The sequence below is a fragment of the Ctenocephalides felis genome, unplaced genomic scaffold (assembly GCF_003426905.1).
Source record: "Ctenocephalides felis isolate EL2017-DRISC unplaced genomic scaffold, ASM342690v1 CF-g0.4_SCAFFOLD_01886, whole genome shotgun sequence".
NCBI lineage: Eukaryota > Metazoa > Arthropoda > Insecta > Siphonaptera > Pulicidae > Ctenocephalides > Ctenocephalides felis.
In genome coordinates, this window is record NW_020538040.1 from 5233378 (window position 1) to 5257312 (window position 23935).

Here is a 23935-nt window from a genome sequence, read left to right on the forward strand (position 1 = left end):
TCTACTGAAATTTTGAAAAGCGCTCATTGACGAGCAAATTAAAATATTATTAAATAAAGGGATTCTACTGTTGAGCAAAATTTTAAGAGAAAATTGAATTAATTATGGTTAGTGCCCTTAGAACATACCCCATGTATGTCCTAAACTCAATTCTCATTAATATGGAGTATACATATAAAAAAGTTCATATAATAAAACCATCTGTAAATATTCCTAGACAAGCAGAAAAGGTTTCATCAAAATCGGTCCAGCCGTTTAGAAGCAGTTCAATGTCGTACAAATTTGTATACGTTAACGTATTTTTTGTGTGATTTGTACATATTATTAGTTTTAGTTTATAAAGTTAATTAATTTGTCTTATGGCAAAATACCACTTAAAACTAGTCACACTATTACTATTTGCAATAAAATCAGTCAAGCCGTTTCTTTTTTATAAAACAAAATATTCACACCATTTTAATCCTATACAACAACCACCTATCTTAGTTCCTCTATCCCCCGCAAGATATCACTCCCAGTTTAGTAGGTGAGAGCTTCGTGTGCGCTGTTTTATCATTTCGCGATAAAAATATTTATCAAAATGAACAATTTCCAATTAGTCATGTTTTTTAAACACAAATAATCAATTCCATAACATTCTCTTCATAACTTAAACAAAAAACAAATAACAAAAACCCCACAACAAACCAAATTATCGTGAGAATAAACTCAAAACAAATCGTGTTTTAGGTTATAATAGAGTAATAGACCGAGCTGTCATTTTCTCAAGTGACGTATGAAAGAAAGCAGTGGTAAAAAATAGTGGAAAAATAAATAAATAGTGTTAAATAATAGTTTTAGTTTACAAAATGTGGAAAGCTCAAGCTGGAAGACAAATTAATTTAGATTCATCACCTACTGATGATGATGATTGGGAAACTGATCCGAATTTTGTTAATGATGTGGATGAACATGAACAGAGATGGGGGTCTAAAAGTGGCCGAACCGCTGGGGCTATTGAGTAAATATTAATAATAAATAATTATATTAAATATAAGTTGTATTTATTACCTTTAAGCCAAGTTTTTATTCTTAAATTCATATAAATAATGTATTTATTTTTTTAAGTAACATTCTAAACGTACTTGCGAATATATTTGCATGAAGTTATCAATTAGATTGTGCCTAGTACGATTTTTAACTTCCCGAAGTTTTTTTTTATTTTTTCCAATAAAATTATTTTTTTTCATTTTTTCCACAAAATTCAAAAAAAAACGCGTATAGTCACATTCTAAACGTACATGCAAATATATTTGTTACAGGTTTTCGCTTAGACTGTGCTTAGTTTGGGTACTTTTTTGCATTTTTTGACCAAAAAAATTTTTTTTTATTATTTGCATAAAATTGGGAAAACGCTCTGATATCGTCACATTCTAAACGCACTTCCGAGAACTTTCATATCAGGTTTTCAATTAAACTATGCTTAGTTTGGGTACTTTTTTGCATTTTTTAACCCAAAATTATATTTCTATCATTTATATAAAATTGAAAAAAAAACGCTGCCGTATCGTTTTTGTTACAAATTAGTAAATAAAATATTACATCTTGTAAATCCCCTTTTTCTTCTAATATTATTTTGCTCGTCAATAGAGTTCTTTTATTTCTTGTGTGTTCCTTGTGGGAGCAATTTTACTGAATTTGCTGGTCAGTAGAGTCCTTTTTTTGGGTTAATTCCATTTTGCTCGTCAGTAGAGTCCCTTTTTCTATTTATTATAGTTTGCTCGTCAGTGGAGTCCTTTTATGTATGTGATAATTTTCTCTTGTTATTTTTTTCAAATTTATTTTTATTTTATAGAGTTTTTTTTTCTGATAATGACAAAATTTGATCGTCATCAAAAGTCAGAAATTTGATCATCAGTAGTTTTTTTTTTCAAGAAAAAGCTCGACTTTTCTAAGAATGATAAAATTTAAAAAAAGTTTGAAGTTACTCGTCAGTAGAGTTCGTTTTTTTCTAAAATGACAGAATTTGCTCGTCAGTAGAATTAAATTAAAAAAGTTAGGAATTTGATGCTGACTTTTTCAATTAAAAATTAAGAGATTCTATTAAAAAACGCCTGAATTTGATTGTCAGTAGAATTTTTTTTTCTAATAATGACAAAATTTGCTCGTCATTAGAGTTCATTTTTTTATAAAAGAACCCGAATTTGATCGTCAGTAGAATTATTTATTTCTAAGAATGACAAAATTTGTTCGTCAGTAGAGTTCCTTTTCCTTTCTCGTCAGTAGAGTCCCTTTAGTCTCTCTAAAGAGACTCTACTGAGGAGCACAAATTCAATTTGATCTAAAAGATAGATGTGATTGACCAGCAAATGAACCAAAAAGGAGTTTACTGACGAGCAAACCTGATTTTAATCTAGAAAATTAAAATGTACTCTACTGACGAGCAAACTGAATTTTGATCCGGAAGATTAAAATGAACTCTACTGACGAGCAGATAAAAATTTGTTATACGTACTAAATAATAGTAAGTCATTCGTCATAAACAAAAAGGGACTCTACTGACGAGGAATTGATCTTGTCCTTGAGAAAAATTTTGGTAGAAAATGTCACAGAGAAAAGGACAATTCAAAAAATGCAATTCAAGACGTATTTGATAAGAATAAAAATAAAATGTTATAAAAAGGACCTTACTAACGAGCAAATTTGATAATTATTAGTGAAATGTTATTTGACAAAAAAGAAGGGACTTCACTAACGAACAAATTCAGAAAAAAATGCTAAAAAATCATTTTAGAAAAAAGGATTCTACTAACGAACAAATTCCATACAAACCATATATTCGCTTTCTAATATCAATTTTGCTATATTAAAGTACACCAACTTGTTGTAAGGTTTCTATACTAGACAATATTATAAGCAATTTAATTTAAAACAAATTCACCGAACATTACATTTATCTCGGACAAACGGTTCAAAAGTTACAAGAGATGTAACGAAAGTGGACCAATGGGTTGCGCGGAACTATAAACAGTACAGCGAATATAATATTGTGACGTCGCATATGGCATGTGAAAGGTCTCGACGAACACTATATAAAAATCATACTTATAGACTCAACAAACCAATAAGATATCGTATAAACCATATATTCAATTTGTAATACAATTATTTTCCATTTAAATACCAAGTTTTTATATAGTGTATTAATATATTGTAAAAAGTATAAAACATTTAGTTTAGAACAAATTTGCCGAATTTCGCATTTATCTCGGACAAACGGTTTAAAAGTTACAAGAGATGTAACGAAAGTTGACCAATGGGTTGCGCCGAACTATAAACAGTACAGCGGGTTACAATGTTGTGACATCATATATGACATATTGGGTGTCAAATGAAAGGTCTCGATGAGCACTATATAAAAATCGTACTTATAGACTCAACAAACCAATAAAAGATAATATAAACTATTTATTCAAATTATAATATATATTGTTTTCTATTTAAAGCATACCAAGTTGGTGTATAGTCCTACAATCTTATAAAAAAGTATAGATCATTTAGTTTACAACAAATTTGCCAAATATTCCATTTATCTCAGACCTACGGTTCAAAAGTTACAAGAGATGTAACGAAAGCAGACCAATGGGTTGCCCCGAACTATAAACAGTACAGCGGGTTGAGATGTTGTGACGTCACATATGGCATGTGGGGTACCAAATGAAAGGTCTCGACGAACACTACATAAATATCATATCTACATTCTTAAAAAATCAACAGGAAACTTTACTAACCAATTAATTTTATATAATATATTATAAATTTTTGCAATTTTAAAGTAACAACAATATAGACAACTTAATTTAGCACAAATTTGCCGAATATTTCATTTATGTCAGACAAACTATTCAAAAGTTACAAGATATATTGAAAAGTAAACCAATTGCGTTGAACTATAAATAGTAAAGCGGGTTAAAATGTTGTGACGTCACATATGGCATGTGGGGTATCAAATGAAAGGTCTCAACAAGAACTATTCAAATCTGCTCATCAATAGAGTTCATTTCTTATCTCATTTTACTAATAATTTATAAATTTGCTCGTCAATAAAATCCTTTATTCCTTGTAAAATAACATTTCACTAATAATTTTCGAAATTGATTATCACTGAAGATTCAAGAAAAATGATAGAACTCTTCCAGTATTTTGAAAACTATTTTTGCTGAATTTGCTTGTCAGCAGAGATCTTAAATATTACATTTTAAAGTATACCGAGTTGATGTAAGGTTTCTTTAATAGACAATATTATAGACAATTCAATTTAACACAAATTCACCGAATATTTCATTTATCTCGGACGTACGGTTCAAAAGTTACAAGAGATGTAACGAAAGTAGACCAATGGGTTGCGCCGAACTATAAACAGTACAGCGGGTAAAGATATTGTGACGTTACATATGGCATGTGGGGTATCAAATGAAAGGCCTCGACGAGCACTATACGAATATCATAGCCATATACCCAAAAACCCTTTAGGCTTCCATGCATTATATATTTTTAATTAAATTTTTTAAGGAATATATTCTTTATCCCTTTCTCTCCCACAGTATGAACCAGCTAAGAGAAGAGACAGCGATAGCAGACGCCGAGCACAAACGAAAGCAGTTGGAGGAAGGGCCTAAGGCGGCCTTCGGCTACGGAGGAAAATTCGGTGTACAAAAAGACAGAATGGATAAAGTCGCCGTAGGGCACGATTATGTGTCTAAAGTTGAAAAACATGCTTCGCAAAAGGATTACAGTACCGGCTTTGGGGGCAAATTTGGGGTGCAGACTGATCGAATAGATAAGGTAAGGGTTGAAAAATACGTAAGGTATGTGGGGTATCAAATGAAAGGTCTCGATGAAAAAAACTTTGTTCGTACGAAAGATGCAGAATAAAATTACGAATGAAATGATATATAAATGGTTAAGTGTGTTCATATAATTTTCTTGGGATTTTCTAATATTTTGTTGCTAAGAACAAAATTTCAAGTCAGTTATCCCTGTAGCAACTTTTCGGTTGCTTCGCGTTTCTAGTCAGTTATCCCTATGGTAACATTGCAGACATATATTAAATTATTACTGAAATTTTGTTTAAAACTTTATGTATACATATGATTGTATAGTTTTACTTGTCGTCAACGATCATACAAAGCATTTGGAAATCTAGTTGGTTTTGTTTAACAAAACATGCTAAAACGTATGTCTAAGGATGTTTTCACATCAAATTCCAAAATACTAAAGTTTTGTTTCATTTCTTTGCTAGACAGTATTATAGACAATTTAATTTAGTACAATTTCACCGAATATTCCGTTTATCTCGGACGAGCGGTTCAAAAGTTACAAGAGATAAAATGAAAAGTGGACCATTGGGTTGCTGCACAATGGCCCATGACTTTAGCTTGTCTAGTATATCATGTGGGGTATCAAATGAGAGGTCTTGATGAGTATATTACAAAAAAGACAATTTAATTTAGTACAATTTCACCGAATATTCCGTTTATCTCGGACGAGCGGTTCAAAAGTTACAAGAGATAAAATGAAAAGTGGACCATTGGGTTGCTGCACAATGGCCCATGACTTTAGCTTGTCTAGTATATCATGTGGGGTATCAAATGAGAGGTCTTGATGAGTATATTACAAAAATATAAGATATTTTGAATTTTGGTTACTTTTGTTTAACAAAACATGCTAAAACGTATGTGTAAGGATGTTTTCACATCAAATTCCAAAATACTAAAGTTTTGTTTCATTTCTTTACTAGACAGTATTATAGACAAACAAATTTAGCATAAGTTTACCGAATATTCCATTTATCTCGGACGAACGGTTCAAAAGTTATAAGAGATGTAACGAAAGTAGACCAATGGGTTGCTGTATAGTGGGTTAAGATGATATCAAATATGTCATATGGGGTATCAAATAAAAGGTTTTGATGAGTATATTACAAAAATATAAGGCATTTGGAAATTTGATTACTTTTGTTTAACAAAACATGCTAAAACGTAGGTGTAAAGATGTTGTCATGTCAAATTTTAAATGTTTAAAGTTTTGTTACGTTTCTATACTAGATAATATTATAGACAATTTAATTTAGTACAAATTTGCCGAATATTTCACTTATCTCGGACGAACGGTTCAAAAGTTACAAGAGATATAATATAAAGTAGACCAATGGGTTGCCGAACAATGGGTTAAGACGTTTTTAAGTCAAATGTGTCATGTGGGGTATCAAATGAAAGGTTTTGATGAGTACATTACAAAAATATAAAGAATTTTGAATTTTGCTTACTTTCATTTAACAAAACATGCTAAAACGTATGTCTAAGGATGTTGTTACTTCAAATTTCAACAAATTTAAGTTTTGTTTTATTTCTATACTAGACAGTATTATAGACAATTTAATTTAGTACATATTCACCAAATATTTCATTTATCTCGGATAAACAGTTCAAAAGTTACAAGAGATATAACGAAAAGTAGACCAATGGGTTGCTGAACTATAAACAGTACAGCGGGTCAAGACATTGTCACGCCAAATATGGCATATGGGGTATCAAATGTAAGGTCTTGACGATTACATTAATAATATAATAAGCGTTTTAAATTTGTTTGACAAAACATGCTAAAACGTATGTAGTTAACCTAAAAGATAAATGACAACATTTAGTTTGCTCGTCAGTGGAGTCACTTTTTCCTGTTTTTTTTTTAGATCTAAATTAAGTATCCTTGTCAGAAGAGTTCTCTTTTCAATATTCTGGATTAAAATTTGACTACGATCGTCAGTAGAGCTGCTTTTTCTTATTTTATATTGCTTGTCAGTAGAGTCCCTTTCTTAATATTGTGGATCAAAATTTTAATTTGCTCGTCAGTAGAGTACTTTTTTCTCTTTTTTTTAAGATCTAAATTAAGGTTGCTTGTCAGTAGAGTTCTCTTTTTTAACCTTCTAGATCAATGTAAAGTTTGATCGTCACTAGAATTCCTTTTTTAATCTTCTGGATGAACATTCAGTTTGCTCGTCAGTAGAGTCCCTTTTCTAATCTTTTGGATCTAAATTAAGTTTGCTAGTGAGTGGAGTCCCTTTTTTGATCTTCTGGATGAAAATTCAGTTTTCCCGTCATTAGAACCCTTTCTTTAATCTTTTGGATCAGAATTTAGTTTGCTCATCAGTAGAGTTGTCTTTTTAATCATTAGTATTAAAATTGAGTTTGCTTGTCAGTAGAGACCCTTGTTTTATTTGGCTCATCAGTAGAGTCCTTTCTTATCTCCTGGATCCAAATCGACTTTGCTTGGCAGTAGAGTCCATTTTTATCGTCTAACAAGGACAAAAGAGGATTCTACTGACGAGCAACCCGAAATAAAATGAAAAAGGGACTCTACTGGCAAGCAAACCAATTTTCTAAGTGGGGTATCAAATGAAAGCTCTTCATGAGCACATTTAAAAAAGGTTTCGGAAGCACTCGTTTAGGCAGAATATATTCTATACATTTAATTTCTGTCAATTTAATAATTTTATTGGTGACAAGAATAAATAAATTAATAATGTGACTGGTATTAATTAAATTTGTAATGGGTAAAGATGTTGTCACGTCAAATTCCAAACATTTTTTTCGATGTGGGGTATCTAATGAAAGGTTTTGACTCGCACATTAAGAATATAATAAACATTTTGAATTTTGAATAAATTTGTTTAACAAAACATGCTAAAAATCTACAAAATCTCGCCCACGTTTATGTTAATTCATTAAAAATTTAATTTTTTTTTTCAGAGTGCCGTTGGTTGGGAACACAAAGAAAAAATCGAAAAGCACGCCTCCCAAAAAGACTACAGTACCGGTTTTGGTGGTAAATTTGGTGTACAGAATGATCGAGTCGATAAATCTGCTGTCGGTTGGGATCATATCGAGAAGGTTGAAAAACACGAATCACAAAAGGGTAAAGGATACTATATATATATATATATATATATATATATATATATATATATATATATATATATATATAATAAATGTCTTATGTCTTTTTCAGATTATGCAGTTGGTTTTGGTGGCAAATTTGGTGTCCAAGATGACCGACAAGACAAATCAGCAGTCGGTTGGGACCATCATGAGGCACCACAGAAACATGAAAGTCAAACCGATCATAAAGTTGTATGTATAAGAATAATTTTATATATATATATATATATATATATATATATATATATAAAAGAGGATCGTGTTAGTTACAACACTTATAACTCACGAACGGCTGAACCGATTTAGCCGAAAATTGGCAGGAAGTTAGTTTAGAGCCAGGAGAAAGACATAGGATACTTTTTATCTTTCAAATTTGCATTCAAATTCAAAATTAATTAATTATAAATAATCCATTTAGTTTATTCAATTTATGATTCATTTTTTATCCATGACATTTACTTATAACTGTCAACTGTCAACCGGTGTTTTTGTTTTGATACAAATATATTAATATCAATTTTTTAATCACCACGGAAAATTATTACGAGATCGCAAATAAATTAATTCTGAATAATAGCAAGCGATACCAGATGAACGATAGAGAAATTTATTTCTAGAAAATGGGAATGTAATTATTTATATACTTAGGTATTTATGTATATTTGTTTATACGTATTTAAATAGAGTATATGACGTAGAATAGAAGTATAATCATTAACAAATTAATAAAAAAAAAATTTGAAACATAGTTTCTTAACATAACCTCAAAATTTGTAATAAAAGTGTAAATAGTTATATATTAATTGTTGTTAATTTATAATTAGAACAAAGTTCTCCGGGTCAGCTAGTATATATATATATTTGTTAATAAACTTAAATAATTATATTTGTTAAATTATGTTAACTTTATGTTATCTTATTAAAGAATTTGGAACTTACTAAAGCCATTCCATATTTTAGTATATTACTGCACGCAAAATTTCGAACAAAATACTTAGAGTGTGAAGTTCGCGCGTTAAGATTTGAATTTCAAATTGCTAAAAATTCACATAAATATATTATATTAGTATTAAAAAATCACAATTTTGAATATTTCAAGGCGAATACATTGAATTACTTAATATATATCAACTTATAATTAATAATATATTATTAAAATAACATAACTGATTATTTAAACAAAATGTAACAGAACTAAAATTTTTATCTAATTTGACAATTAAAAGTTACTGCGCGGAAGCGCGGACAAAATACTTCGAGTGTGAAGTTGGCGCGTTTACAACAACCGTTAAGATTCAAAATTCAAATTGCAAATATTTTGAAAAGATATTGTTTAGGCGTGTATATATTGTTATATATCATTAAAAAGCTAATTGTCATATAACAAAAAAGGGAAATTGATGACGAGCAAAATAAAACAAAAAAGGGACTCTAATGAAGAAGAAACTGAAAACAAAAGATAAAAGGGACTCTACTGACGAGCAACCTGAAATAACAGACAAAGGACTGACGAGCTTATATATAATAATATGTGTATGTGTGTATTATGAAGTTGTTTTTTTTTAAGGGTTTTGGTGGCAAATTCGGTGTCCAACAAGATCGTCAAGATAAATCAGCCCTCGGCTGGGACCATCACGAAGCACCCCAGAAACACGAGAGTCAAGTCGATCACAAAGTTGTAAGTATTTAATAATGACTGAATTACTATTAAATTTCGTTTAAAACATGTATTATATATTAACGTTTTAAAACTACTATCATTCGATATCGACTTATAGATAATTTAGATACCTCATATTGAAATATTTTCTACCACATATTACTTTATTTGTTCAAGTGATTCTATATGATTGTATTTTTTTATTTTTAGGGTTTTGGCGGTAAATTTGGTGTACAGACGGACAGAATGGACAAATCAGCAGTATCGTTTAAGGAACAGACAGAGGCGGTTGGAACTAATTATACTAGAGCTAAACCAGATATAGGTTTGTATTTTTCAAATATATTTTAGTTCTGAATTTCAAGAACAATTTGCACTAGCTCTATCCCTTGAGAATAGTTGAGAGAAAAGAAAGTAGTTCAAATTTAAATATAAGTAAGATACTCTAATTATACTCGTTATTTTCTTTCAAATGATACCTCACATGCCATTTTTTGGAATTTGAAGTGACAACATTTTTATTTACTTGTCTTGTAAAAATTTATTTCTTGACATTTATGTTATCGTTAGTAGAGTCTTTTCGATTCTATTGCTTGTCAGTAGAATTTTTTTTAAATCAAGAAATGAGATTAAAAAACTCTGCTGAAGAACAAACTTTACATTGATCTAGAAGATTAAATAGCAGAACTCTACTGACGAGCAAACATAATTTAGATCTAAAAAGCAAAAAGGAGCAAACTTATTTTAGGTTCAAAAAAACAAAAAAAGACTCTTCTGACTAAAATAAAGCAAAAAAGGGGCTCTACTGACGAGCAAACTAATTTTTGATACTGATGATTAAAAAAGGGACCCTACTGACGATCTAAAAAACTTAATTTAGATCTAACAAACAAGACAACGAAAATTCTACTGACGAACAAAATATAACAAGAAATAATAAAACAAAGGGACTATACTGACGAGCAAACCTAATTCAGATCTTAAAAAAGCAAGAAAAATAAAACTTTACTAATGAGCAAACTTAATTTAAATCTAAAACTAGTGGGGTGGGTGGCATCGTGCCTTAAGGCAAATTGCTGGAACTTCCCGTACCGTAACGAAATGTTCGAGGAATATTGAATGTTTTCAAATAGATTATTATAAATATTGTAACATTGTCTAATATTTATAAGAATTATATAAACTGAATTGCAGAGTTGAAATTATTTGTTTAAAGTATATTAGAACTATAGTCAGAATTGAAAATAAAATCTGAATTATTTTCGATATACAAAAAAAAATAAAAAATTAAAAAAAAAAAAAAAAAAAAAATGGTACAAATTTTTTTTTCCAAAATCAATTATTTTGTTAAGACAAGCAGAAAGTTCTTTGAATCAATTGAATCGGACGCTTAATTCTCTCAAAAACTGCCATTTTTTGTACATTTAGCTCTGTATCTCCGAAATGGCTGGGCCTGCCTTTGCGAAAAACTAATAACCCTTTCTCCTAATCATTACTAATTGAATGTTTTTTATATCATTCAAATCGGATGCTCCGTTCTCTCAAAAACTTGATTACAATTTTCTGCACTCTTTGCTCCTTATCTCCGTAACTGCTGGACCTGCCTTTGCCAAAAACTAATCAGCTCTTCTCCTTATCAATAGGAATCGAATGTTTTTTAAATTATTCAAATCGGTTAATCCGTACGCCCGAAAACGTGGGCGAAAATTTGTATCCATACATACATACACACACACACACACACACACACACACATCCATTTTTTCTGAGGTATGCCAAAACGTTCAGAAACCTTCAAAACGTCGAGAAATGTAAAAAATTTCAATTCCGATTTTCGGCCCATTACAATAACTTACCCTACGGGAAGTTAAAAAACTGAAAAAGAGAACTCTGCTGACGAGCAAATTGAAATTTTGATCCAGAATATTAAAAAAGGGACTCTACTGAAGAGCAAACTAAATATTGTCATTTAACTTTTAGGTTATATACAAACGTTTCAGCATATTTTGTTAAGCGAATTAAATGAAAATTAAAAACCATTATTATATCCTTTATATACTTGTCAAGACCTTTTATTTGATACCCCACAAGCCATAATTGATGTACAAACATTATAGACCTTCGTGCTGCAACCCATTGGTCGACTTTTCATTAAAACTCTTGTAACTTTTGAACCTATTGTGCAAAATGAATGCAATATTCGGCAAATTTGCGCTAAATTAAATTGCCAATAATAATATCTAGTATAGAACTTTAAACTTTTGCAATTTGACGTCAGAACATCCTTAGACATACGTTTTAGCATGTTTTGTTAAACAAATTTTATCAAATTCCAAATTTTTTTTACAATTTTTGTAATGTACTCGTCAAGACCTTTCATTTGATACCCCACATCAATATACTCCCGTTTATACTACAACCTGTGCCCTTTACACCCCCCAGGTTCCGCGAAGCCCTCGTCGATAAAAGCCCGTTTCGAAAACATGGCCAAAGAGAGCGAAGAGCAAGTACGTCAAAGGGCCCAGATGGAACGCGAGAGACGCCGAATGGACGAATTAAGGGAACGAGAATTAGCCAAAAAACAACAGCAACAAAAAATCGAACAACAAATCCCACAAATCGAACAAATCGAACAAGAACAAAACAATCATGTGGTTCCCGAAAAAATCACCACTGGTCGTCAAAATAGTATCAGTAGTGCTATCGACGCCTTCAACAAACCCCAAGATGAAGAGTTTAAGATTAAAGGAAAGGTGAAATCGCCGGTTAGGAGTCTGCCTATACAATTGCCGAAGGAGAACGGAGATAGTGTCAATAAGTCGATACCGCCTGATGTGGTGCCTAATGAGAGCAAGTTGAAGTTCCAAGAGGTAAGTAATAGGTATATTATATATATATATATATATATATATATATATTTATGCATATCATTTTTACTTGTATATATATAATATTTATCCATATCCAACCACAATCTAATTCGCCCCATTTTTGATGTCCCGATTCATCAACTTGAACGACTTTTTATGAGAAAAATACTAAAAATTTACGACATGAAACGTTTGCACAATCAAATGGAAATTTATCTAAACACGAATTATAATTATTACAAAATTACATTATAACTTTGAGCACTTCCTCAGTTCCTCGATTATATCTGGAACAGTCCTACGATTTTTTTTTATTTTATATATTATTTAATAGACAATCAGAAGACAATGTTTCTATTAGCCTATGTGATAAGTTAAGTAATAAGTATGAAAAAATTAAAATCCTTATTTTGAAAATATAATTCAAAATATATATGTATGTATGTAAGCTGATTGAGTGATAGAGTTCATTAGCATCGTAAAATATTATAGGCCTAGGAAAGTTTTATACATAACTTTACTATTTTTTAAATTAATTTTTTAAATTATTGATAAGTATTTAAATCGCTTCTCAGTAGACGCTTTTGAATTTGCTCGTCAGTAAAGTCGCTGTCTCTTGTTTTTTTTGTTAAATCAAAATTAAGTTCTTCGTCAGTAGAGTCCTTTTTAAATCTCTAGATCAAGTTTAAGGCTGATTGTCAGTAGAGTCCCTTTTTGAAACTTCTGGATTAAATTAAGTTTGCTAGTCAGTAGAGTCGCTTTTCTAATTTTCTTTATCAAAATTTAGTATACTTATCAGTAGAGACCATTTTTGTTCATTTAATTTGCACGAGTCTCATTGTCTTGTTTTTTAGATCAAAATTAAGTTCTTCGTCAGTAGAGTTCTTTTTTATCTTCTTGATCATAATAAAGTTTGCTCGTCAATAGAGTCCTTTTTTAGTCTTCTAGATTAAATTAAAATTCGCTCGTTAGTAGAGTCAATTTTATTGTTAATTTAATTTTCTGATCAGTAGAGTCCCTTTTTCATTGTTTAGATCAAATTTAAGTTTGCTCATCGGTAAAGTCCCTTTTTTCAAATTTCCGAATCAAATTTAAGTTTGCTCGTCAGTAGAATCCTTCTTTGTATTATTTTGTTCGTAAATAGAGTCTCTTTTTTATCTTTTGGTTCAAAATCCAAGTTTGCTCGTCAGTAGAGTCCCTTTTTTCAAATTTCCAGATTAAATTTAAGTTTGCTCGTCGGTAGAATCCCTTTTTCAAATTTCTGGATCAATGTAAAGTTTGCTCGTCAAATTTGTAGATCAAATTTTTGAGTTTGCTCGTCAGTAGAATTCCTTTAATTGTTTTGTAAATCTAAATTAAGTTTAGATTATATATTCGTTTTATGTTATATTTTGCTCATCAGTAAAGTCCCTTTTCTATCTTCTGAATCAAAATTGAGTTTGCTTGTCAGTAGAGTTCCTTTTTTAATCTTCTGGGGCAAAATTTGAGTTTGCTTGGTTGCATCAGTAAAGTCCCTTTTTAAATTTTCTAGATTGGCATTTAATTTTCACCCGTCAGTAGGGTCCCTTTTTTGGTCTACTAGATTAAAATTTAATTTGTGCTCGTCAGTAGATTCCTTTATCTAATTTTTTTCAGATCAAATTTTAGTTTGCTCGTCAGTAGAGTCCCTTTTTTGAATTACTGGATCAAAAATCCTTCTAATCTTTTAGATAAAAATTAATTTTATTCCAATTTGCTTGTCGGTAGTGTTCTTTTTCTCTAAATTGAGGTTTTGGTTTAATTTCGTTCGTTGGTAAAGTTCTTTTTGCAACTTTTCTTGAAATGGAGTTCACACAATTTGCTCGCCAGTAGAGTCCCTTTTTTGTTTCATTTTGCTCGTCAGCAGAGTCACTATTTTAACAATCAGTATCAAAATTGGGTTTGTTCGTCAGTAGAGTTTTTTTTATATTTTCAAGATCAAATTTCAAGTTATTTCGTCAGTAGTTATTTAATCTTCTAGATCAAAATTTAATTTGCTTGTTAGTAGAGTCTCTTTTTTGTTTTAATTCGCTCGTCAATGAGTCTCTTTTTCATTTTCTAGTAAAGTCAATTTTCTAATCTTTTAGATGAAAATTTAATTTTGCTCGTCAGTAGTGTCCCTTTTATTATCTTCTGGATTAAAATTTAGTTTGTTCGTCAGTAGAGTCCCTTTTATGTTACTTTAATTTGCACGTCAGTAGAGTCTCTTTCTTTTGTTACATAAATATTTAGCATAAAATAATACACGTTTGAGACAATATTTGTTTAAACATACTTGAAAACCAAACAAACAAGAATTTTTAAATAAGTAATTTTATTTTAATATATATTTAATAAACTAATTAATTTGCCTCCAAATATTTAAATTCAATTCATATAAATGCACTAATTTAAAATTCAAATCTTAACACACAAACTTCACACTCAAAGCATTTCTATCCACTCTTCCGTACAGTAATTTCATTCAACCAAATTTATTTTACTCTTTTTTTTCCCCAGATAAGCGACATAAGCGAAATCAGCCTGTCGCCTTCGTCCCCAAAGGACGACTCATCGTCCCTGAAAGGATTCGAGAAATTAGAGGCGGAGGTTAACGCCGCCACTGAGGCCGAATTGAAGGCGGCTCTTGCAGCCGAAGCCGAAGAGGATTTGCAAGAAATACAGGATGGCGTTGTCGAAGATTCGGGCCTAGTGGCAGTCGCTCTTTACGATTATCAAGCCGCTGCCGAGGATGAGATATCCTTCGATCCTGATGACGTTATTACGCATATCGATATGGTAAGAAAAAAAACTAGGGACCAATGTTATGACAAGGCCATGTTACGCTCCATATATATAGTATATATATAAATATACATATATATGGTATCAAAAGTAGCTGAGTATTATAATACATTTTATTTCGTAACAATCGTTTTCTACTCGTCGAGACCTTTCAAACGATACCCCACATGCCATAAAAGCTAGAATTTAATTTTTTTGAAGTAAAACTTCTTTGGGGCCGTTCAAGTATTACGTAAGCACTATAGGGGCGCGAGGGGATTATTGATTTGCTTATTTTGCTTATTTTTGAGTAAGAAATTTGCTTAATTTTGCTGACAAAGGGGAGGGGGCGGGGTAAATAATTGTATTAAATCTGCTTACGTAATACTTGAACGATCCCTTTAGACTAGCTAAACGTTTTGTTGTAAATAATATTTGAAATTATTGTTGAACGGGTTTTTATCTTCTGGATCACTTTTTAATTTGCTCGTCAGTAGAGTTCCTTTTTTGATTTATTTTGCTCGTCAATAAAATCCTCTTTTAATCTTATTTAAGTTTGGTCGTCAGTAGAGTCTCTTTTTTCAAATTTGTAGGTCAATGTGCAGTTTGCTCGTCAGTAGAGTCACTTTTTTCAAATTATGAAGTTTACAGTAGAGTTCTTTATTATTGTGAAGTTTACAGTAGTTAAATTAAAGTTTGCTCGTCAGTAGAGTCTTTGTTTGGTTATCTAGATTAAAATAAAATTTGCTTGTCAGTAAAGTTCCTTTTCTCCTTTAATTAGTTTGCTTGTCAGTAGAGTTCCTTTCTCTTATTATTGTATTTTGCTCGTCAGTAGAATTCGTTTTTCTTATTGTTTCTTTTGTTTTATTGTTTTTATTTTATTTCGTCAGTAGAGTCCTTTATCGCTTTCATTTCAATTTGCTCGTCAGTAAAGTCTTTAAGAGATAAAGAGATCCTCATTCATCGGATACCCATAATTCCGATTTGCGAGTCAGTCTAAACACACTTGCGAGAACATTTGTACCGGGTTGTCGCTTAGGCTGTGCTTAGTCTGGGTAATTTTTCGAATTTTTAACCCAAAATTACATTTTTATAGTTTTACATAAAATTCGAAAAATGTTCCAGTACAGAAACAGTCTAAACGCACTTGCTAATATATTTGTGAGAAGTTACTACTTAGACTGTGCTTATACTAGTAAATTTCCAAAAATTGTTTTTAATAATATTTTATACAAAATTGGAAAAGTGTTCCAGTAAAGTCATAGTCTAAACGCACTTGCGAAAACATTTGTACCGGGTTGTCACTTAGACTGTGCTTAGTTTGGGTATTTTCTTAAATTTGTACCCTAACCTAGTGGTATAGTAAGGTAAATTGCTGGAACTTCCCGTACCGTAATGAAATATTCGAGGGATATTAAATGTTTTTAAGTAGATTATAAATAAATTACTATAACTTCGTTCCAACGAATTAGTCGCCCTGTACGATTACCAGGCCGCTGCCGAGGATGAGATATCCTTCGATCCTGATGATGTCATTACGCATATCGATATGGTGAGAGGAATTTAGGATAGAGGTCGATGTGAAGTGAAGTCATAGTGTAAATGCGCTTGTGAAAATGTTTGTACCGGTTAGTTACTTAGACTGTGCTTAGCTAAAATTTTTACCCATAACTTTCCGTACCGTAACGAAATATTTGAGGATTATTAAATGTTTTCAAATAGATTATTATAAATACTGTGACTTCATTCATTAATCGTATTTTATAGACAAAATATAAGAGTTTATAAATTGGACGATAAGGTTTATATATGTTTATATATCAAGAGGAGTTAGAATTAAAAGACCTTATCTCATATTTCTAAGATTTATATAAACTGAATTGTAAGGTTAAAATTATTTAATTCGAAAATAAATACTATTTAATCCGAAAATAAATACTTCTTCTAGAAAAGAAATCTACTGACGAGCAAATTCTGTGAATTCTATTGCAGAAAGAACTCTACCAACGAACGAAATTAAAACAAAACATTGAATCTCATATTAGAAGAAAAAAGAACTCTACTGACACGCAAATTAGAATAAAATTGATTTTCTTCGAAACGATTAGAAAAGATTTTCGATCCATTAATTCAAAAAAGGGAATTTGGTCGTCAGTAGGGTCCCTGTTTCAATCTTCTAGAGCAAAATTAAATTTGTCGTCAGTAGAGTCCTCTTTTACTTTTTAGATCAAAATTTAACTTGCTCGTCAGTAGAGTTCCTTTTCTAATCTACTATATGGAAATTTAATTTGCTCGTTAGTAGAGTCCCTTTTTTGGACTTTTGGATCAAATTTCAGTTTGTACGTCAGTAGAGTCCCATTTTTGTTGTATTTTGTTTGTCAGTAGAGTCCATTTTTAATTTTTTACATCAAATTTAAGTTTGCTCGTCAGTAGAGTCTTTTTATATACTAAGTGATATTTTTATTTGTTCATCAATAGAGTCCCTTTTTCTCAATCGACATTTTTATTTGTTCATCAGTAGAGTCCCTCATTTCCTATCAATATTTTTGTTTGCTCGTCAGTAGTCCCTTTTTACTTACTACTGACATGTTCATTTGTTCAACAGTAGAGTTCATTTTTCGATTGACATTTTTATTTGTTCATCAGCAAAATTTTTTTTTTAATCTTATAAGTTATCAATAGAGTTTTCTTTTATTTATAATTATATTATTATTTATAAGTTATTATTCCATATTTGCTCGTCAGTAGAGTCTTTTTTTATTAAATTCGAAGTTATTTTTCAAATTAAATTTGATATAGAAGACCAAAAAGGAACTCTGCTGACAATCAAACTAAAGAAAATAAAAAAGTAACTCTACTGACGATCAAACTAAATTTGATCTAGATTCTAGAAAATTACAAATGGAACTCTACTGACGAGAATGGGTCCAAATCCAAAAATAAACTCTGCTGACAAGCAAGCGTAATTTTGATCCAAAAGTTCAAAAAGGGACTCTACCGACGAGCAAATTAAATTTTGCTCTTGAATTCCAAAAAGGGACTTTACTGAAGAGCACAAATTAAATTTTGATGTAAAAAATAAGAAAGGGCTCTACTGATGAACTAACTTCATTTTAACCTAGAAAATTAAAAAAGGACTCTACTGGCGAGCACAACTTGGATTTTAATCTAGAGAATTAAAAAGCGACTGTACTGTCATGCGAACTTAAATTTGATCTAGAAGATATAAAAAGAGACTCTCCTTTAATCTGGAAAATTAAAAAAGAGACTACTGACGAGCACAAATTAAATTTTAATCTAGAAGACCAAAAAGGAACTCTACTAACGGACAAAAATTAAATTCCAATCTAGAAAATTTAAAAATATTTAAATATTGTAAAGGGACTCTACTGACGACCAAACTAAAATTTGATGTAAAAAATTAGACAGGAACTCTACTGACAAGCAAACTAAATTTGTATCTAGAAGATACATTTTGATCTAAAAAGTAAAAGAGGACTCTACTGACGACAAATTTAATTTTGCAAAGGAACTCTACTGACTAGCGAATTAAATAGCAACTAACAAGTTTAACAATAGATTCTACTGACGTGCAAACTTAAATTTCGACACGATAAAAATAAGGAACCTTACTGACGAGCAAACTGACAAAAACAAATTATAGTAACAAGTAAACTAATTTTTTTATCAGAAGCTTCAGCTTTTTCATAATCGTTTAATAATGTTTACAAGAATCTGTTCGAAAGCAACCCAATGGTTGTCCCTTATCTAGTTGTATATGTAATTACTTGTAACTATACATAAATGACTTTAGTTTTGACTTAAGGATTTCGTAAATTTATATTTATAATTTTATTTAGATTTATAACCAAAATAATATTAATATTAATAATAATAATAATAATAATATTTAATAGTTTAGAAATGGTGATGAATAAAAGGTATGAATAATGGATACTGTTTGTGAAGAGTTTATTTGATTTGTGAAAACTGTCAAAAATGGCGGACGCGCGGGTCAAATGTTTGAGTTAGATTTAGCGGAAAATTAGAATGTGAAAATTAGACTTTATTACAAAAAGATGTCTTTTTTGTTTAGTTTTTTTTATTTATTGACATTGGAAATCATTTTTAGATTTTTTTTAAATTTGTATTATATTTTGCTAATTTTTTTCTTTCCAGATTGATGAGGGTTGGTGGAGAGGTTTGTGCAAAGACCAATACGGGTTATTCCCCGCAAACTACGTGCAGTTGCAACAGCAATAAACAAAAAGTCAACTACAATGAAATAAATAGTTAAATTGATGAACAAAATAAGCTGCCAAAACGTCGAAAATTATTATACTTTATGCTTATGTGCAATTTTAATATGTATATTTTGGAAATCGATTCATTTTATAATTAAAGTATTATTTTAATTACTTAAGATGCTTTGAAAGCTACAATAACAGCAATTTATTGTGTATATTTTAATTGGATTTAATTAATTAATTAATTTAAAGTGTTGTTTTATATTTTATTCTTACAAAAATGTATTAAACAAATAGTATTGATAACTTTTTTAATAAAAATTTATAGAAAAATTTGTATTTTATTTTGTCTTGCAACATGCAACAAATTATTGCACCTTCAAATAACTTATGCATGAATATAACTAACTCTACATTTTGACGTTGGTGACATTTGGAGGTTAGGTTTCTAGCAACATTATTGTGAAAACCTTAGTTTTGTGACTACCAACTCATGCATAAGGGACTGGAAATATATTATTAATATATTAAATATATTATTATAAAAAATTTTCTATGAATTATAATTAAAAACTCTACTAACAAGCAAATTAAATAGTCATTTAGAAGATAAAAAGAAGTCTTCTGAAGTAATTCTGTCTCATAACATAGTGTTGTCATGGCAACACTATCTTATGCTTATCTATTGACAGAGAAACTGTAAAAATGACAATTTATTTTCTGTGTGAATTCACCTATAAACAAAGCAAGGAAGAATGTTATGGTAAGAGAATCCTCGAACATGCCCCCGAACTTGTTTTTATGTAAAATACGCCTGATCGCACGGAAAATAGTTAGACATTTTTACAGATTCATTAACAAGCTATAAGCATAAGATAGCGTTGCCATGGCAATGATATTTTATTATGCAAAACTGCTCCCTTAAGATCTAATATAATACTAAGTGACAATTTTATATCATACTGCTTGATTTCGAGTTGCCCAAGAGTAGTTTGTCCTAGTTCACGTTCTTAATCTCAATCTGATTTTCTACAATATTTGCCGACCATAAAAGCACAAAAGGGACTCTACTGACGAGCAAACTTAATTTTGATAAGGGACTCTAATGACGAGCAAACTACATTTTTATCTAGAAGACAAAAAAGAGACTCTACTGACGAGCAAACTAAATTTTCATCTAGAAGATAAAAAAGGGACTCTACTGCCTAATTAACTAAATTTTTATCTAGAAGACAAAAAAGAGACTCTACTGACGAGCAAAATAAATTTTCAGCTAGGAGATAAAAAAGGGACTCTACCGTCGAAAAAAAAATTTATCTAGAAGATAAAAAGGGACTCTACTGACGAACAAACTAAATTTTGATACTGAAGATTAAAAAGGGACTCTATTGACGAGCAGCGGGTTAATTTTTTCAAAAATCAAGAAAAATTCAAAATTTGAACAGTAAGGGACTCTACTGGTGAGCAAAGTGAAATAAAAAAAGAAAGGAACTCTACTAATGAACAAACCAAAAATGTTAAAGAAATAAACTCTACTGACGAGCAAAGTTAGAAAAAAAGGAACACTACTGACGAGCAAACTTCCAAAAGACAAATGAAGAGAAGCATTATTAACGAATAAATCGAAATAAAATAGAAAAGAAACTCTACTGATGAGCAGATCGAAATAAAAAAGAAAATGAACTCTACTGGCTAGTAATTTGAAAGAAAATGGAAATGAAACTCTACTGACAAGCAAAAGTAAAATAAATTGCAAAGAAAGGAACTCTACTGACGAGCAAATCGAAATAAAATGGAAAAGAAACTCTACTGACGAGCAAAATAAAAGAAATGGCAAAAAAAGGAACTCTACTGACTAGCAAATCGGCCAAAAATTAAAACTTGGAAAAAAATTCGATTTTCAACTTCGAGTTTTTGAAATTTACGAAAAAATTGTTTTTTTTTGAAAATATCGAAGCGCGGAAGCGCCGCATCGCAGTATAACAAATAAACATTGGTACCCATAAAAATATGAACAAAATTCGTAAGATCTATTTTGACCGCCAAATGGCTTTTTTATTTACTTGATCTCCGAAACCGCTATACCTGCATTTCCAAAAATTTAATCATTTCTATCAATACAAGTAGTTTATCCGGACATACATACACACACTTACATCAATTTTCTCTAAGGTATGCCAAAATGTTCAGAAATCTTTAGAACGTAAAGATATATAAATTTTCGATTTTTTTGTTGATTACTATAACTTACCCTATCGGAAGTTAATAAACAAGCAAACTAAAGGAACGATACAAAAAAGACTCTACTGACGAGATAGCCGAATTTTGTTGTAAAGAATAAAAGAGGCTCTAACGACGAGCAATTCAGAGGAATGAATTTAAAAATACTGACGGATAAAGTACAAGTACGAGATAAAAAGAAACTCTACTGAAAAACAAACCAAAAAAGCGGTATGAAAAAGGACTGTACTGAGGTGCAAACAGAAGAAACTGACAAGCAAATTATATATAGAGAGGGATTCAATAAAGAAGCTATACAGAAAAGGATACTTCTACTGTCGAAAATGAAAATGAAAATCGAATTTCATCGTAAAGAGAATAAAATTTTAATTTTTATAATAAACATGTACAATTATCGTTTTCTTAATAATGAATTAATGTTTTAGATAAGATAAGAGAGCTTAGTTTATAATATCAGACTTTTTAATTTAAAAAAATGAGAATAAAAAATAATTGCCCCGGGTGAGGATCGAACTCACGACCTTAAGATTATGAGACTTACGCGCTGCCTACTGCGCTACCGAGGCTACGGAGAGTGGGAGGCTAATTCGGTATTATATACTCGCTACTCGTTAGTAGAATTGTTAGAGAAGAGTTGATTTAAATGAATAATAATTAAATATTTAATTATTTATATTATATATAAAAACTTCATTTAATAAATTCAATAACTTATTATTAATTAGCAATAACAATTTTAATTATTCTCGAACAGCAAACTCGTTAGATATTAATAATAAAATAAACATCAAATTTTCAATTTCCTTTGCTAACAAATACTTGTGAATAGCATCTCTGACTCACACGCCAGGGATCATCGGATCGAGTCTTGGCATTGTCATAGAGTTTAAGTTATTAAATTGAAAATGAATAAAACCAGAAGAAAAAAGTAAGATTGACATATGAAAAGATGGATTAAGAAAATGAGGTAATCTGTAACTAGTAGTTCGTGGCATCGTGCCTTAAGGCAAATTGCTGGAACTTCCCGTACCGTAACAAAATATTCGAGAAATTTCAAATAGATTTTAACGATGAAGACCATTGCCAATTATTTCTAAGAATTATATAAATTAAATTGCAAAGTTAAAATTATTTATTTCAAGTATATAAGTAATAGTTAGAACTTTAGCTAGAATTAAAATTTAAATCTGAATCATTTTCGATATTCAAAAAAAATATTTTGAAAAATAAAAAAAATGATTCTCTTACGCTAAAATAATCGTTTTGTCAATACAAGCATAAGGTTGTTTAAATCATTCAAATCGGATGCCTAGTTTCCTCAAAAACTGACGTATTTTGCACATTTAGCTCTGTATCTCTGAAACTATTGGACCTGCCTTTGCCAAAAAATAATCACCTCTTCTCCCAATCATTACAAATTGAATGTTTTTTAGATCATTCAAATCCGATATTCCGTTTTCTCAAAATTTCTATTTCTATTTTCTGCATTCTTTGCTCCGTATCTCCGTAACGGCTGGACCTGCCTTTGCCAAAAACTAATCAGCACATCTCCCTATAGATAGTAATCGAATCATTCAAATCCCTTGATCCGTACGCCCGAAATCGTCGTCAAAAATGGTATCCATACATATAGACACACACATACATTCGTTGCAAGGTATGCCAAAATGTTCAGAAACTTCTGAAACGTAAAGATGTGCAAACATTCTCGGGAAGTTAAAAAGAACACTTTGAAAACAACAAGCATGATAGATTCTTATAGCAAAAAACACATTCTTTTTTAACTATCTTTACTATGCCCGACTCACACGCCTGAGATCCTCAGATCGAGTCCTGGCGCAAAATAAATAGAGTTTGAATTTTGGAGTTAAAATCGAGTAGAGTTAAAAGTAATAGATTAAAGAATCGTGAGATAAGATCATGAGGAGTAAACATATAATTAATGCGTTTTACTATACATGAGTGTTTTCAGCATATCACAGATGGTGCTAGTGTGCTTCAAATTCAACGTTTGTTTTAAAACACACTAGATATAGTACACGTACTTCAAACGTTCAAGTAGCAATTTTATATACTGTGATATTACTTTCTGGAATAAAAAAAAATATAAGTCTTATTTGGAATTAAATCCAAAGGTAAATTTACGTGCTAAAATTGGTGGCG

The 23935-nt window shown here is 30.4% G+C and overlaps 2 protein-coding genes and 1 non-coding gene across 3 annotated transcripts in view; 1 reads left to right on the forward strand and 2 right to left on the reverse strand.

Annotated features, from left to right (window-relative positions):
• Positions 1–23935, reverse strand: part of LOC113378024 (male-specific lethal 3 homolog) — a gene marked incomplete at its 3' end in the record, with an annotated part of 161052 nt that overhangs the window by 14411 nt on the left and 122706 nt on the right.
• On the forward strand, positions 585–19547 carry LOC113378023 (src substrate cortactin). Its single transcript, XM_026618521.1, has 9 exons — positions 585–1000; positions 4584–4824; positions 7785–7950; positions 8044–8165; positions 9541–9651; positions 9844–9958; positions 12076–12503; positions 15021–15299; positions 19464–19547. The coding sequence occupies exons 1-9, from the start codon at positions 849–851 to the stop codon at positions 19545–19547; spliced, it is 1698 nt and encodes a 565-aa protein (XP_026474306.1). The 5' UTR covers positions 585–848.
• Trnam-cau lies at positions 22266–22338 on the reverse strand. The gene has a single exon. It is a non-coding gene; the product is annotated as a tRNA-Met (tRNA).